Source organism: Pezoporus flaviventris, unplaced genomic scaffold (genome assembly GCF_033815535.1).
Source record: "Pezoporus flaviventris isolate CSIRO_AGI_PZ_B2104156 unplaced genomic scaffold, CSIRO_AGI_Pfla_v1 ptg000031l, whole genome shotgun sequence".
NCBI lineage: Eukaryota > Metazoa > Chordata > Aves > Psittaciformes > Psittacidae > Pezoporus > Pezoporus flaviventris.
In genome coordinates this window covers 8351728-8370341 of record NW_026892579.1, presented here as the reverse complement: position 1 = coordinate 8370341, position 18614 = coordinate 8351728, and the positions used below count along the sequence as shown (strand labels likewise).

The following is an 18614-nucleotide window of genomic DNA, read 5'->3' as shown; positions in this document are numbered from 1 at the left end:
CTTAAAAATAATTTCACAAATCAAATGTTTGTCATCCAGAGTTAATCTGAGCATGATTCGTTTCACTGATACTGTGCAGGATTCTTGGATGACAGTTTGAAAGTTGTCCTCAAAATTTGTTTGTGTGGAGCTTTAGGGGTTGTTTCGTTACGGTGTTTACATTTGGAACAAGCATGAAGTGTCTAAAACTATTGTAGCAATTTCCCGTGTTCCCTTGCAGAAGAGTATAGGGGGAAAGACTGTAGAAAAATTCAGTTAACCCTTTAAAGCATTGCTCTGTTTTGCAGAACAGATAGCCTTTTGTACTTGAAGTTGATTTGATCTGTGAAAGGCAACACCTGAATATCATGTAAGACTAAATAATTATGCCTGATTGTAAGGGTGTTTTTTTCAGGTACAGGTCACATGAAATTCAGTTGGGGTAGAGTATGTACAAAGCTAAGAAATATGCAGATTTTCTGTTGTAAGATAGTGTAAAAATTATTTACACTTAATACTTGCATAAAGGTTAGAAAGGTTGATGAAGCGATATTTAGTTTTGCTTTACTATTCACTGCGTGTCAGAATGTAATTATGACTGATTCATGAAACTGTCTTAGCAATGAACCATCTTTATTAAAATGCGGATCAAGACAAGAGCTGACAGTAATAAAGAATAGAACATTTTAGTCTTGTTGCTTTTGAATGATTGCTAATTACCCCAGAGGTCATGTATAGTGCTTATGAGGATTCATTGACATTTTCTTTAAAGTCTACTGTTTCAACAACATCTGAACAGGGAGACAAAAACTGTATGCATATCCGACAAGGCTTGGACCAAGTTTTTATCCACCATGAAATACCTGATGATTCCCTTTCTCCTTCTCCCTCCCTCTGAGTACAACTTACTCCCATGGATCTGTGTAGCAGAAACTTAGGACTGTTAAAAACTCCGTTTACTTTTTATTTTTTAAACGAGGCCGATTTTAAGCGTGGATAAAAGGAGCAGCCCTTTACCATGCTTACTCATGGCTAATGGTCTGGTTGATCTCCTTTCAGAGCTGCGCCAAAGAGGAAACCCTGCACTTTGTATGCTTCTCTCAGCAGGCTGTAGACAGACCTGCCCAGCTCATGGGTCCCAGTTGGACCAGTTTCACGTTCTGAAACGTGCTGATGACTTTGAGAGTACGGCAAAATTGAAACCTGTGGGTGTGCTTTGTAGGTCAGAAATATTTTTTTCATAGCACACTGCATTTTTGCTTGAGAGGATTCTTTATATCTGCCACAGTTACAAATCATCTGGGAAAATTCCAATTGTAGTGGTATCCTTTGGATGGAGAAAGCTTTTCTTGAAACTGCTTAAGAAAGAATTTTAAGAAAGAAGAAACAGAATTCTAGTTGATAATCTAACACTACATGGACTCAAATAATGAAAAGTAAAAATCATTACATCTAGTGAGCTCTGTTTGCCTGAGGAGCTCTCCCCCTGTTGCTTGCTGGTGAAGGGCTCTTGCCACCTGTCTGCACGTTGTGTGATGTGAGAGAATTTTTCTCTTCAGCTGGATGTAAATGTATGAGAAGGGTGACTGCCAATGAGCAATCTCATTATTTTCTGATTTTATTGATGCCATGCCTTGGAGGCCAAACCAGCAGGACAGGTGTGGGGTGATATTTAGGGATGGGTGCATGTGTGTGTGATTTTTTTTTTTTTTTCTTTTTTTTGGTTATACACTAATACAAAGAGTTAGATGCTGAGGATGTATTTGAAAAGGGAAGATGATACTTCTGTGGAGATTGATTCCTTTTGCTCAGAAAGAGTGCTTAGAAGTTGCGCTTCTCAGTCAGGCATGGTTTTATTATTAATAGTAGAAGTTCTCATGTGCTCAGTAAGAACTACACCAGAGGCCAAGAGTACTAATTGTGCAGTTTTGCATGCCTGGGGATAGGAGTAATTTTACTTGTATGGAAAGTGCATTTAGTACTGCAGATGCAGTGCTACAGCTGCATTTGCAGGTGTCTAGTTTGGCCCGAGTGTGAAGGGCTGAGGAAACTTAGCAGGTGTGGGAATTAAGGTAATGATCATACCAAGATGAAGCACTTTCCCATCTCTCTTCCCCTACATCTTCTCTGGAGGTGATCAGGTAGGGTTTGTCTGATCCTGTGGGCTGACTTTCTGATTTGAGTGAGTTCTGGTTTTCTTTTTTTAATGCCATTAAAACTCATAGCAGAGAATGACAGTTGGGTTGACTTACGATGGTCTTCAATAAGGTTAAGAAATACCTACTCACCTGCATTATCAAGGGTCATGGGTTGATCACAATATTTGAGCTTACAGGGAAACATGGTATTTAGCACAGTGTTCGTGGACAGACTACAAGGCCATATATTAGCATTTCAGGGGGTTTTGTGACACATGGGAAGCACACATCTTGAGAAATTGTAGGTTATCCAGTTAACCTTGACTGCCTTTTGAAATTTCCTTGAACCTCTGTTCCTCTACTTAATGATTTATCCTGTCGTCTCTGATTTCTTGAGCAGCTAAACATCTTAATAGCTACCATTCTTGATTGCAGCAACAAAGGAATATTAGAGGGGCTTACAGGAACAAAAATGTATACTGGTCTGTATTTAATAACTTTCTACTGTAGGTATACTGAGAGTTTAATTTTATCTATCCTATCTGAAGGTTGTTTTAGGTGCTCTGTGTGGAGTTGAGCCTTGAGGCTTTGTCTTTTTTTCCTTCTGGAATAAAAAGTTTTTATGCCACTTCAGTGGAAATGAGTGCATGATCATGCTGTATTTTTAACTTACTAATTGCGTTTTCAATTCTGTAATTGTATTTGTTCTTTGTATACATAAATACATAAATGACTTCAAAATAAATTGTATGACTAATTAATTTTATGCATTTGAATTGAATAGGCTAAGTCAGACTTGAAATATCTCAATAGAATAGAAAATCTGTTGGAAACTGTAGATGGTTCCACAGAACAGACTCAACTAACTGTAGCTTCAATTTTAAGTATTTATTTCAAAAGGAAAGGAGAAGTATAGCCCAAGTAAATGAAATTTAAAAGTTTAAAATTCCATCTTAAGAAACGGAAACCAATAGTTACAGTCATGGCTTTGACAATTAAGTACTAACAATCTGAGCACTCCAGTTAGTTCTTTGGCTGTTGATTAGATTCCGTGGTGGTGATTAGTATGAGGATGCAATCACATCTGTAGGGTTTAATCAGTTCAGTGCTGGAGAAGTTAGTCCACAGATGGAGAGAGAACTAGGATTCCTACACGTAATCTTAGTAGGGCTTTTCCCCATGCTGAAAAAAATTGAAGAGTAAAATATTTTGGTGTGCTTTATTTTCTTCTATTAGACATTCTGATTATATGATGTCTTTTTAATATTAAAATAATTTATCTTGAAAAGAATACTTACAAATGTGAACATTTTGCCCTCTGCGTTCCTGTGAAGTGGATAAGTGAATGTTTCTGCGCGTAGAAACAAAGAACTGTGGTGGATACCCTTGTCAACAAAGGAAACCCCAAAAGGAAAAGCTTTTGGATCTCTGCTTAGCACATAGTTTCTGTGTGACCTTTCTGACTCTGGCTTTGAGTAAAGGTGACTGTGTGCTGAATCCCCCTTTAGAACCATCTCCACCAGTACATTCTTAATGGCTGTTACTGCCTGCCAGTGCAAGCAGTCTTCCCATTACTTCAGTTCACTGGTACTGCTATCACACCCTTTCTGTTCTGCACTGTGTAGAGCTCAGTTTGCGTAAATAGCATTGCCCACCCCAGTGCATGTTTGTATGCTGGCTTGTTGGCATTATTTCCACATTATCATTGAATGATTGGTTTCTTTACTCACACTTCTGTTTGGTTTGTTTGGTTTTTTTTTTTGCTACACCGTTTTCCAGTAGCACCTATAGATGTGTACTCTATCATATATTCACATAAGGAGAAGGTTGTTGCTACCCTACAAAGTTTATAATCTGAAAACAGCAGTCATGTTTTGAAGGAATGTTTTCTGGGAGCATGTTGCTACGCAGATTATAAGGTTTTGTTTTAGTGGCAGGGCCGTCCATTTTATAGATATTTACACAATGCTCTGAGGTCCAAGTCAGTGTTTCTTGAGACAGTAATGGATGAAAAATGTGCTAGAGATTCAGAGTAAATACCGGGCAGAATTTGATGGAGTGTGATGTTTGAAAAATATGAGATGGCTGTATTCGAAAGATCAGACAGAATTAAGCCAAAAAAAGCACGCGCGCGCGCACACACACACACACACAACCCCCGACCCAAACTAAACTCAGAAATGAATTTGGAACATCCAGGGAGCAGGATAGTAAAATGCCAAATGTTTTCCAAAGGCCTAAGTATCTCTCTCTTCCTGTTAACTGGCCTCTACTTCTATGCATATGTTGTGTGTCACAGAAAACTGCTGTATATCAGAATTCTAGCTTTCCATTTTGTTTATGTTTGGTTCAGTTGACTTTTGCCTCCTAAGGAAGCAAAAACTCAGTAGGACTGTAATAACTGCATTTTATATACTTCCGAACAGGATGCTGCTATTCCCTCTCTTGCTGAAAGGTCTTACAGCCCAGAATATCTAACAGATATTTTAAAGATAAACTACGTAATGTGGTATCACATTAGAATCAATAGTGGTGCATTGTTGGAGACCTAGAAGACAAGGTTTATGGGAAAAAGAAATATCATTAATTTAGGCAGCTGTTTGTAACTTTAAAAGGGCCCCAAAACATGAGCTTTGGAGCACACAAACTCTTCTTCATTAGTGTCCATTAGTGATAGCAATTTTTTTTCTGAATAGCAGTAATACCTAATTACTTTGAAGAAATCAAAAAGGGAGGGAAGGCAGAAGAAATGCAACTACTTCATAGCTACTGTGGTAGTATTTACTTCTGTAGTCCTTACCTCCAAAACTCGTTTGCTGTAATGTTAAATCATGGAGTCATAAAGACTGTCAGTGCATTTAAGGAGTGATGAGTTTGTAAGCAGAACAGAAATACACTAGAATACTGTAGCACAAAGCGCTGATTTATATTTCAGCAAGCTGCAGTGACCTGCATAATATAGCACAGTATTGGTCTGTGTGCCTGTGTCTGCTCAACTCAGCAGTCATTATCAGCTGAGCCTCAAGCACCACTGTAAATATCAGCACAATAGATTTACATTGGCTACAGTGCTCAGGTGCACTTATTTTTAATCTCAGCCCTACCGTGACCATGCCCCACTCTTAAGTATATGTAACTCTGTTTTCACTCTTCGCACTATATGCAACAGCCTGAGAGAACAGCAGTGCCTATAAACCCGACTTGAAGGCCAGAGAGGTGAGGCTGAATTAATGCAAAATTTCCTACCTGTTGTTTCCAAGAGACAAACAAAACAACCGAAATTATAAACAGTATCTGAGTATCTAAGTAATCTCATAGCCTGCATAGCGGTAGTGGTAATGTGCTTGTATTCCTTGCCCCCACCCCACCCCCCATCATGAAGAAAATAGTACTCGAGCTAATGTACTACTTTGGGAGAATAAAACATGAGGTGGAAAGGTGCTGAGCATTGATTCCTGGCAGAGAAAAGCAAAGTACACCAACGCTGCTGTGAAATTTCAGGAATTTTCCTTGTAGCCTTGACTGCCAGACTGATGCTGAAGAAACGCTTAAACATCCTCCCTCCCTTGTGCATATTATTGGATACCTCTGGAAGCTTTTTCTTCTGCTCTGTTATTCTCTTTCTTTGTAAGCTTTCATGGAAAGAAAGGGAATAGATTATTATAATATTGTAGCACCAATACTGTTGTGTTTGCAGTAGCCTTAGCCCAAGATAATGATTTGATTAGCGTGGCTCTTACTCATGGGAATTAGAGATACATGGATTTTCCTGGGATTCTGGGCTTTCAGATGACTTCTTTTTCCCCCACTTAACTTCTTCAGCTGTGTATCTTTTCAGGGAAGTTGGAGGTTTAAAATAGGTATCGAGTCTTCAATAATAGCCAAGGGAAAAAAACAGTGCAGTGAGTCATTACAGTCACTCCTGCAGATATTTGTACTCTGTAAGTCCTATGCAACGCATTTGTTCAATAGGGCCATTGTTCCTTGAATCACTGATGATAGTTCTTCTAAAATTTAAGGTTTTTTTTTCCCTGCAACGTAGTTGCTATAAATGAGATTTGACATTTCCAATTTTGTTACTTGAATGTCCTCAAGGAGGCTTGGAAAATTTGACAGAATATGAAATACTTAACGAGAGCATTAAAGATAAACTAATAGTTCATAGTGAAGAAGCAGGCTAATTTAGTGGATTCTAGCAATCCAAAGAATTTTAATGGTGTTGAATTACCTAAAGAAAACCCCGAAGTCTTATTGTTTTAATTAAATTGTTGATAGAGGTATCTTTTATAAAATATGAAAACTTTTCCTCCCTTTCTTTTATAGCATCTTTTGCTTCTAGCTGTGTAACACCCACGAGTTGTGTATGATGGCAGTAGCAGGAAGAGATAAGCAGAGCTATTCCCTTTGCCAGAGGGTGTAAAATCTTGATCCCACTGCGATTAATGAGAGTTTTGCTCTCAGCCTCAGGCCTTGACCCCAAAAAAGTGTCCTTTAGTACAGCTGGTTTTGAGTTTTCTAACAGAAGCAATTATTATGACTACTCAGGAGCATCTGTATCACACTTGGACTCTTACAGGTTGTTTAAAGGGGGGCAGGATTTGGGGAAGCAACTTTTTCTGAGTCAACTCAGACATTACAAAAATGAAACAAAATCTTTTTGGTATAGAGCTTTGTTTATTCCCCTGTGTGTTTTGGTCCATTTTGCAGCAAGACTTGGCATGGTTCATATATTTGATGTTTGACTCATAAAATTTTTTAATCTTAGTAGAAGGATAAAATGAAATTAGTTTTACCATATAAAACAGAAGTAGTTTCAGTTGTCTCTGTTGCTAGAATTGGATTGTGGTCTCTTCAACTTTTAATTTTCTGTTTCTTAATGTGTATTTTTAATGTGGAAATAATTATTTTTACGCACTCCCTCAGCAAAGCACTACCTAGAGAGAACGAGTAATATCCATTCTGGTTTCATTCCACGTGCTTCCAAACTGTAGTAATTTTCTAGTTGCTGGACTTTTGAAACTGGTTATCTTTTTGTTTTGGATTTATGAATGATTTCCACCTTATTTCTTTGCTTTGATAATTGGAGACTTTAGTTTTGTGATCTTGAATCAGTTTTGCAGATGATATTCCTGCTGATGGTTTATCACAGCACTGTGTCTTCTCTCTAACACAAACAATAGTAAATACAGTTTTGGCTTGAGGAAAGCTATTCTTTTTTCTTTTTTTTTGTCTCTGTAGAAGTACTGCAGCACAGTGCAGCTTGATTCTGGAATAGACTACAGGAAACGAGTGCTTCCTGCTGCTGGAAAACTTTACTACCTGTAAGTTTATCTGTGATATGGTATTTACCTTCTTTTTTCTTCTTATTAGCCAATAATTTCCTAGTCAATAGGAAATGAAAAACAGTAGAATTAGCAGGGTGTGACTTTTCCTTTTTTTGCCTTCTGGTCCATTTTTGTTCAGCAAACCGCTTTCCATTATGCCTCAGTATTAACTTTATTGAACTACGTTTTCAGTATCCACACTAGCATCATTTATAATGTCTGACTGAATAAAAACTAATTAGATTTTTTTGGGGAGGTGTGGTGTTTGGAGAACTGAAGTGACAGATGGTTAGAAAGTAATGAATATCCTCTTGTAAGAGATTGCACAATTCTCCTATAATAGAAGAACATCCTTATTGTATTGAAGTAATTAAGTATTTATAGAAAACCAATGACAAAGATTCATTTAATATTGGGTGTTTCCAGTGGATTAAAAAACCCCAACACTCTCCTATTTTGACAGATTGTTTCTGTTCATCGTGACAAAATTTCTTTAGCAGTTTGTTCTATATTTGCAAATAAATAAATTTAAAAGTACATTCACAGTTGTGCTTCTGGTTGCAGCGTGTATCTGCCTAGTTGAAACTTAATTTCTTCTATTTTTTTAAATACTTTGAGATTTTGCATTGCAGACATTTTTCTATCTTGTACTTGCTCTTATGGTATTATTTAATCAATGATAACCTGAGGAAGGCAGACAACAGTAGCTTAAAATGAGATGTATAACCATTGTATCTTTCAACCCAACACACAAGATTGATTTAAAAATCATGTTTCTGTTAAGAAAGGTGTGGTATTTTCATCAGTGTGACAGGTATTTGAAATGAAGTACGTCCATATCACTTTATAATAAAATTAGAAATTGTAGTTTGACTGGAAGGAGGAGTACTGCTCAGTAGAATTACAGCAGGTAACTCTTTCTGCTTCTGGAAGGAAATGATGGAATCTTATGTATGAAAAATGGGTCCAGTGCAGGTTATGTGTGTGACTGTATGAATGCAAGAAAAGTAACTCTCGTTCTGTATTCTTGCCTGGCTTCACTTTCTGTAAGTTTTGTGGTGTCTACTCAGAAGTACTATTTGAAGCTGCCACTTATCTCAGCATTGCTCATTGTGACTCTTGTTCTGATGTCTACATAGCAGTCTCTGCTTACGGCTCTGCTTATTTTGCCCCTTGCACTTGTGTGGCTCGCTGTTTGATAATTGTGGAGAGCCCCTACTATATTCTTTTCTCACTGTCCATACTTTAAAGAAATGAAGAGCACGTACGTGGTTTCTGACAGGTAGTACGCTAAACATGGTGCCTATGGCATCAGCTCTCTGAGGAGAAGAAATGTGAAGAAGTCACAGGCTTAGTACCTAGTCAGATTATTTCATGGTGTTCTACTGTAAAACTTGTGATCAAGTTATAAGTCTACCTTGTGTTCTCTCATGATAGTTGGTTATCTCTACAACTTGTGTAAATCATTCAGAAGGAGTGGAAAAAAAGTATTTAAAAATCCTTATTTCATCGGCCTTTCTTTTTCTGTGGAATCTTATTCTTCTAGTCAAACTTGTTAACTGGAGCTTTCAACCCTGCACAACTAGCTTAGTATGTGGGGATTTTTCTGTTTGTTTTAAAATTACATACTATACAGTATTTCGCCACAGATTACTGAAATCTAGTTAGCAGTCTTGCCCCCAGAAGAAAGTGTTCTTGTCCAATGTGTTTACATTCTCCTGTTAATGGTTACAGTATCATCATTGGTTTTGTGAGTTTATTTAATTCCTCTTGATGCTTTTATAGTTTAAGTAGTCTTTCATTTAAAATAGGCGGCTGAGGTTTGCTTTAAGCTGTTTCATACAGTTTCATGAAAGCTATCAATGTAACACAATTACAAGATTCCTGATGAAAGCAACTTCCTTGATCTTAGTCTCTGGTGCCTATTTTCAAAACAAACTTTCTTGGCAATTATACAAACTTCATTGAAGCATTATACATCCTACTTCTAGTTTATTGTCTACCACAGCATGCATGCATGCATCCATCTATCTATCTGTCTATCTATCATTAAAAATGATAGATATCATTATCATTGCAAATGATAGATACCACAGAAAGATTGGCCGTCTAACCCATTCAGTGAGGAAAGATACTCCCTGATCAGACTGATTTCTAATTTTTATGGCGAGCAGAAGATGAATATAAACTTTTTAGCTGAGCTGTCAGCACAGGTATTTTGTGTTTTCACCATCTGGGGCTGATTTTTTTTCTAAACAGTATTGGAGACAGAGGGAAAACTGATAAATTTAGTGATGTAGAGATCATGCTGGTCTTCTGAATTTCATAGTTTAATTTTGCAAATGGTTTGGTCAATACAATCAGTTGACTTGATTCTCCCCCCCCCCCCCAAAAGAAAAAAAAGCTGCTCCAATATTTAATTTCACAAAGTCCCCTCTCAGAAATTTCAAAGGACACTTCTTTAGGTGCTTGACTGCCTTGCCTTGTCTATTTGCTCTTATTTTGCATGCAAGATAGAACCAGAAGCCTTTTTTCTCATTGTGTACGCATAGTGTTAATGGATCTGCTCTGCCTGTATTGCCTCATTACTGGAAACAGCTCAAAACACAGAAGTCTTTCAGTGTATGCAAATAAGGCAGAATCATCTACCTGAGAGTTAATATTCTCTACTTTTAAGTGTATTCTAAATCCAATGTTTGTATTTAGAGCATAACATCCTGTGCTTTTTTCTTTTTATGGGCAAAAAGCTAAGCAGGCTCAGGCAGCTGTTTGATGTTGGCTTCAAGTGTTATTAATTTCATATTCTATTATTCTTTTCACTGTAGCACAAGTGAAGCTGATGTGGAGGCTGTCATGGATAAGTTGTTTGATGAGCTGGCTCAGAAACAAAATGATTGTACGTAAGTTAATTTCTCTTGAAAGAGAATACATTTAGAACACAATGCCCAATCTCCACTGACCAATTAATAAGTTCCATTGCTGTATATGGGTTGATGCCACACTCAAGTGGCAGTCATTGTATCAGCATTTTGTCTAATTTATGTGTTGAATCATGTGCTATTATTCATGAAGCTATGCATTTCCTATCTGTAAGAGATGAATTTTATAGTAATTATCCAGAGAAGATTGAGTCTTTGTTCATGTTCCCATAGTAACTAGACCAAGGATTCTAAAAGTGCAAGGCAGAGAGCTGAGGCTGAATAAAGCATGTGGAACCATTGCAGACTTCACATTTGAAGAGCTGTGTGACAGAGTGAGTACCCAGTCAAATCCAGATCAGTAAATGCTCAGACTTGTCACAGTTTAAAAAAATAAATAATCTGAAACACACAAACTTGCTGTTTTCCCAAGGTGTACTAAACAAAAAGGGCTTTTTTTTAATTTGGCACAAGGATTATGAGTTCAACAGGGTGGGTGGGAACAATACCCAAAAAGAACAATAATTTTTAATGAAACAGTAAATTCACTTTTAAGTATATCAGAGATTGTTTTCAAAAATCCTAGTACAGTATATGCCTGGGCTAATATCACTGCTGGAATATTAGTAGTTAAAACATATCAGTATGTAAATAGCATTCAGACACTGCTTTTAAAGTCTGGGGAATCAAGTTGATAATCAAGCAAAGGAGTAGTTATCCTGGCACCACTAGAGTAAAGCTTTTGCATGCCTTACTTGTGAGTAGCTGTACAAGAGCTGTTTAGTCCTAGGCCTTCTCAAATTTGCCATATCTTGCTAAATCCTGCCAAATTCTCTGCTAAATGTGTGGGGTGTGATTCCGGAAAAGCTCTCTTTGCATATTGACCTCCAGTGGGTTTGACGACAGTCCCCCAGAAGTTGGATTTTACTTCAGTGACTTCTCTGCTGACACCTGGAGTTATTGTATAATGATCACAACCCTTAATTAGGCCAGTAGCACCTTTGATTCAGGATACTAACCAGCCTTTTGGTTATAACATTGCATTTTCACTTACTTGTAGCTATGTAGTTGATAACTATTTGGACAGAAATTTCACTGGTTGCATTTCGAACTGTAGGTTTTAGACTTTGTTGGGTTTTAGTTTCAGACAATGCCAGTTAGCCATTTGTAAGAATGGACGCATGTCACTGGTAGAACAGCTTGCTTTTCACTAAAAGTTTTGAGACGCCCTCTTCATTGTGCCTCTTAATTTATCAGGAAATTGCTGTAAGCAAACACTTGTAAAATTCTTTAGCCCAGTAAATGCATTATGTACTTAAATGGGATGATAAATTGCTTCTAAGGAGAAGTGCTCTGGTATCTCACATGGTAGTGGTCACTACTTCGGGTCTGAAAGTTCTGACCTGTTGAAGAATTATGTGGGTTTCAGACCCTTATCTTTGCATAAGGAGCTGAGATGCTTGGCTTGCACTTAGAACAAGTAAAGAGAATCCTTATGAAATGTCAAATATCATTTCACAGTATTGTTCTTACATTGATTACGCCAGAACTCGGGAAGTCATGTTTCAATTCAGATAGCTTCTGCACATGTGTTACGATGGTCTAATAGGATAACGACATGCTTAGACCTAAAACAACATGGCAGACAATAAATGTTTTTCTTTAACAAATTACTCAGTCATTTCTTATTTTCTTTGTGTATGTTTCCATTTCTCTCTACCTTTAATTGTTATATACAATTACTTATTTTGCCATTATTTTTCTCTTTGGTTCACTGATGTACTTTTCTAGAGTCATAGACTGGTTTGGGTTGAAAGGGACCTTAAAGCTCACCCAGTTCCACCCCCCTGCCATGGGCAGTGACACCTTCCACTAGACCAGGTTGCTCAAAAGACCCATCCAGCCTGTCCTTGAACACTGCGAGGGATGGGGCAGCCACAGTTTCTCTGGTCAACCTGTGTCAGTGCCTCACCACCCTTAATTCATAAATATTACATTAGTGTATTGGTAACGTGGTATCACTGTACTCACTTCATTGGTAGAGCAGTATAGTCATGAACTTCAGAATTGTCCATTAAATTTGACTGAATGGCTTGAGTTGCTTCTAATGTGATTTTTTTTTTTTTTTCATTAATATAAACTTTTATAGCACTTCATAGCAAGAGTAAAAAATTCCCATTGGTATAAGCTGCATTTAAGACCTTTCCTGCCTGTTGCTCCATTTGCCCTCCCCCACTGCTATTTAAATCTGCGAAAAGGCAAAAGAAGAATTTAGTTGTCAAACCACAAAACCTGTTCATTTTTTTCATTAAATCTTTTAGCTTCTCAATGGAAAATTTTTTACATGCAGTATCATTTTAGCAGTCGGAATGGAAAGTCATTCCCACTGATACCACAGAAGAAATCAGTAGGGTCCAGAAGAGTGCCCTGGTGGTTCGTAGCCAAAAAAAGTCAGGTGACATTCAACATGACAGGAAGTATAAAGTCATGGATAAATATGCAAGTAAGCTGGCTAGTAGTGGGAACTATTTGTAGAGGAGTAAAGCATAAATCTGTAGGTATTTAGTACTGCTTGTGGTGCCAAATGGTAAAGTTAACAGGTATCATAAGTGAAGCTATTAGGAAAAAGGAAACTAGGAGGCTGAGAAAGATGTAATGAAAAGGAAGATCCATGAAAGAAAATACTGGAGAGGAATTTGTTGGATTTGGCTAGAGTGAATCTGCAGGCTTCTTTGTGCAGGACATGAGGACAGAGTCCCATGGGAAGACAGGTTGTATGAAGGGACATGAGACAGGGAATCTTCCTGTAGCAACCAGGAAGGGGCTTCATTGTCAGTCCAAGCAAAGTGTCCTAGGCAAATAAATGCAATTTAGTGTTGTAGAAGCCAATTAAACTTACAACAGAATCGAAAACAAGATTTGCAGGTGGCTTTTTATCAGTGATAAGTCCTGGTGACAAGCATGATAGATGTGAAATTCTCTGGGGGGAAAAATGACATATAATTGATAATTATTGAAACCTCAAGGGACAATTAATGATAATGTGGAATCAGTGCTTGCAGCCTGCTCACAGACAGAGTGGCCAAACGGAGTGGAGGACAGCGTGCAACATTAAAACACCGGTACCTGACTTAAAGTTAGTTAGTATGAGGATCTTGAATACATATCAATCAGTCTACTAATTAACAAACCCAAGAGGATAGTACTCATAGGGGTCTGTTGCAAATGGAGAATGAGATGCATTGCTTCTTGAGCACTTGACTATAAAAAGCATGTGAAAAAATACCACTGTATGGGAAGCTTGTGCAGTAGATGATATGCAGGAAATGGTGAAATGTAATTAGTCTGAAATTTGCACATGATAATTTTCTAGTATAAAATGTACTACATCTAGTACAAGGTCATTTGCTTTGAGCAGCTTTATGGGAGCTTAGTGATGAATTCAGCTGGGAATTTTTATTGCGTAGGGACAGTCTTCTCCATAATATTCTAACATTCAGTGTAACCAGAAGATACTTCTAAACAGTGAAATTACATATTTAAGTGTTCAGGAAGAGTAATTTTCAAAAGCAAAAGGGAAGTATGACCAAAACTAACTGGAAATGGAAGTGTAAACAACAATAACAAACAAGAACAAGAAGGATTTTTTGAAGATGATAGTAAAAGTACATCCTGTGTCACCGTTGAGACAGAATCAAATAACACAGAATGAAAGGCAACTAGTTATGAAGTGTAGGGAAATTGGAGAAACTAAAGGTCAGGGGCAAATACGATGTCTGCTCGGCCATAAGACTTGTTAAGTGAAAAGGGAGTGAGTATTGGTATAGTGATGTTTCCATTGAAATGAAATTCTGTTTTAAAGGGAAGCAGTAAAACATTTTCCACTTTGGTATCACGTGATTTCATGAAGTGTCAGCCAATACATATAGAATATAGTATATACATATACCATAGAGGAAAATAGCAAGTCAGCAGTTGGTAACTTTATACCATTTGAAATGTCTCCTAGCTTTAAGTAGAATTTTCAGAATAGCTGCTTTTGTAATTAGTACCTGAAGACCTTGGGCGATAGAGTTGGTGCCTTTATGGTACTATAGTCTTTTCTTTCTTGTTTCATGTATTAGCATCAAATTTTTTCATGGCAGGAATATAAGGAATTATTTCTGTCTAAAACTATGCATCAGGTATTGGTAGCTAACAGATCTCCATTAACTTTTATAAAACGAAATACAGAGACTATATTGTACGCAGTGCTGATATGACATGCAGTTGACATGGTAGAAGGCATCTTGTTACATTGTTGTGTGCATCAGTTTTTAAATCGTAGTTTCCCAGTTGAGGAAAATGCCAAGTTTTATCTGATTCAGTTAATATAAAATTCATACACTTAAGCTTTTTTGCTTTACTGCTATGTAAACACATGGAAAAGTAAAAAATGTTGGGTGAGAGGATATCGATCTATTTCAGCTGCTTTAGAGGAAAATGAGAACCAGTTTTTCAGATTTAACATGCTAGGGTTTATGTAGCAGTATGGCACATGGTAGCATTTGCTGTGGCATGGAAGTGGTTACCGCTCACTAGAATGGAGCCCTGTGAATGTCCTTCTGCAGTGTCATCATCCAGAACTGTGCTTGGTTTTCATCAGAATGTTTGTTACTATACAAGCTTTTCTGAGGCCCCATAAAATGGACAAGTGTAGGCAGAGAACACTTGGAGAGGCACCAAGCAGAATGCTGACATAGTTCCTGAATTTTAACACTGATGGTAACATCCCCCATTCTTTGTGGCCTTTAATTTCTTCCTGTCAGTTTCTCCATCTATACAATGAGGGATACATTTGCAGTGGAGTTAGATTGCTGCAAAACATAATTAGTTAATTTTTTCATCAATTTGTTGTGTGAATGAAGGATCGCCATGATAGTGGATTCTAAGGTGCTGATTTTTGACAAGCAAATACAGTTGAAAATTGTCCTTGGCAAATTCTAGAAGGCTTTTGGGCTGGTCAGATCTGATAACTTGAACTCTACAACATGTTTATATAAAACTTTTTTTTCCTTATCCCTTTTCTCAGCAGTTGTATGTATATTCAAAGTTCAGGTGAAAAATATGTTTTAAAGTAAAATGTACATATTAACTTGATTTTAAAATCCCAAGGTCATAAACTAGCAGTCACGCAAATATAATTGTTACTGCTCCATCAGAGTAGATTAATTTCTCTGTGTTTATGCATAAAGGTCAGCGTTCATTATGCCTTAGAAAAATCACCCTCTGCCAGTCCTCTTCACTTCCCTTTTAAAACTGTGCTTAAAAACTTTAAAAATTGTGACAATTTGGCTTAAATCTTGAGCTGGTGTAAATAATTTTGGCAACAGTGTACCTTACATATATTCTTCCAAGTGAGTAAGGAGATAGTCTTCCTCACAACACCAGCTTTTGAAGTCTTCCTCTCACTTGTGCATAGCAACTACTGCCCTCTGCTGGGAATTCTGACTTCATAGTGTACTCAAACACGTTTTAGCGTTCTCTTTACAGAAGTTGAATAACTTTGTTTCATGGATCCTGTATGATCTTTCAGTAGGTAATTAAATATATCCTTTCATCCAACTGCCAAGTACCAATAAACACAGTATCTTAACATGATAGGAAAGTATCTGTAAAACTGATTTTGTGGATGGGTAACTGGAGAACATGTTAAATGCAAAAGGTTTCATATAGAAATGCATGAAAGTTCAGGAAAAGGTTATCAGTAGAAGTCAGTATCTATGTAGTAAAAAGCTGTCTTAATGTGATTTTTTTTTTTTTTTTCCATAGAAATTTAGCATTTATATAATTTCTGGCAAAATATAGTATATGTGTAGATTAACACGGCAAAGAAGTGCATTGCAATAAGAGCATGCTGTACAGACCAGAAAGAAGATGTGGTTCCTAACATGAATAGCTTCTACTTCAAAATGAAAGAGGTAACTAAGCTTTCTTCAAACAAACAAACAAACAAAAAGCCACCGTTTTCAAAGGCAACAAGTGATTAGTGATTTGACTGAATGTCTCCTCTACATGATGACACAACTCAGCTGCATTTGCACTTTAATGATTCTGAATCATTTTGAGGGAATTACCTTCATTAAAAATTGTTAAATGTATCCACTGTATAATTCGGTGTCATCTTTAGGATTGTAGGATTTCAGGTGTAGTTGTAAGCAAACATACCGTGGAGTTGCTCTGAAGTGATTTTGATCTTAAGTTTTATTCCCAGCAGATTAGTTTTTGCAGCTTAAGTTCTATTCAACCTGGCCTTGAACACTGCCATGGATGGAGCATTTACAACTGACTTGGGCAACCTGTTCCAGTGCCTCACCATGCTCACAGTAAAGAACTTCCTCCTTATATCCAATCTAAACTTCCCCTGTTTAAGTTTGAACCCGTTACCCCTTGTCCTGTCACTACAGTCCCTAATGAAGAGTCCCTCCCCAGCATCCCTATAGGCCCCCTTCAGATACTGGAAGGCTGCTATGAGGTCTCCATGCAGCCTTCTCTTCTCCAGGATGAACAGCGCCAACTTTCTCAGCCTCTCTTCATACGGGAGGTGCTCCAGTCCCCTGATCATCCTCGTGTTCCTCCTCTGGACTTGTTCCAACAGTTCCATGTCCTTTTTATGTTGAGGACACCAGAACTGCACACAATACTCCAGGTGAGGTCTCACGAGAGCAGAGTAGAGGGGCAGGATCACCTCCTTCGACCTGCTGGTCACGCTCCTTTTGATGCAGCCCAGGATACAGTTGGCTTTCTGAGCTGCAAGCGCACACTGCAGCCGGCTCATGTTCATTTTCTCATCGACCAAAACCCTCAAGTCCTTCTCCACAGGGCTGCTCTGAATCTCTTCTCTGCCCAACCTGTAGCTGTGCCTGGGATTGCTCTGACCCAGGTGTAGGACCTTGCACTTGGCATGGTTAAACTTCATGAGGTTGGCATCAGCCCACCTCACAAGCGTGTCAAGGTCCCTCTGGATGGCATTCCTTCCCTCCAGCATATCAACCGAACCACACAGCTTGGTGTTGGCGGCAGACTTACTGAGGGTGCACTCAATCCCACTGTCCATGTCACCGACAAAAATGTTGAACAGGATTGGTCCCAACACCCATCTCTGAGGGACACTAGTCATTACCTCATCCACATCAGTCACCCCACATGAAGACCAAGGACAGAAAAGCACTGTTTCCGTTAGTAGGTAGCACTGTCATACATGAATATAACATTGTTTATGAATTTTAAAAAAAGCTGGAAGTTACAAGCATCTTCTTAATCAAGAGCAAAGGTCTGAAGCAATTTTCCACTATGAGAAATGTAACTAAAAAACTTCTGCTGTAAGATGAAGAAAAATTAGTTCTTGCCAGGATTCTCTGATGAGGTAATCTGAGACAGCAGTACATGATCCTGAAAATCTTTGACCCCAGGGATTACAGATCTCAGATACTGGTCATCCATGTGGTTGTCAAAGCTGGAAAACAACTTAAGCAAAGAACATGCAATAGTCATAAGATAAGGTGCTATCAACACCAAAATGTAGTTGGGAAATTCCAGAATGACTGTTGCTTGTGTTAGATCTGAGTTTGTCTATCCTTGTGTGTAGATACTAAAGTAATAATCATTGCTATGTGATACTGTAATTACATGATCACATACAGCTGAATTGCATAGTTGGCTACTGTCATAGTCTGCACCAGAGTTAGTGGTGTTACTGTTCTTATTAAAAAAGACAAAACCAAGCAAGTTCAAACTGGTTAAAATAATGATTTTAAAGTTGCAGGTCAACTCATAGTGCTTAGTTAGGAAGCTCCAAAACAAAACTGCATGTTACTTGAAACTTTCCTCAGTATGCCATCTAATGTAATCTTTAACTACGCAATGACATGCCTTTTTTTTTCTTCTGCCGTCACGAACTTTCAGTAAAAACTTGATTGATAAGAAGTTGCCTTCTTAATTAAAATCTCAGTTTATTAATAATGCTTCAAATGAACGTCTCAGCTTTGCCTGTAACTTACAGAGTTTTCCAATAGATTTGTGCTGTTATCAGTGTCTTTACATTTTTTAACCAAGTTAGCCATGCCCTACTATCTTCTGTCTTACTCTTTCATTTGAACTTCAGCATGCAGCTGCATCACAGATCATGCCTTGGGTTTTTCTGTCCAGTTCTTGGCAGTCTGCAGTCTGTTTTATCTTCCCTACTAGTGATAGAATGTGACTCCTTTGTAAACTGC

At 37.8% G+C, this 18614-nt stretch overlaps 1 protein-coding gene across 4 annotated transcripts in view; it reads left to right on the top strand.

Annotated features, from left to right (window-relative positions):
* Positions 1-18614, top strand: part of AFG1L (AFG1 like ATPase) — a 61588-nt gene that overhangs the window by 34794 nt on the left and 8180 nt on the right. For all 4 annotated transcript variants that reach the window (XM_061460163.1, XM_061460161.1, XM_061460162.1 and 1 more), the window contains exons 8-10: positions 7356-7438; positions 10267-10337; positions 10594-10694. In XM_061460163.1, coding sequence (XP_061316147.1) covers positions 7356-7438; positions 10267-10337; positions 10594-10694 — 255 coding nt within the window. The remainder of the gene's footprint in view (positions 1-7355; positions 7439-10266; positions 10338-10593; positions 10695-18614) is intronic.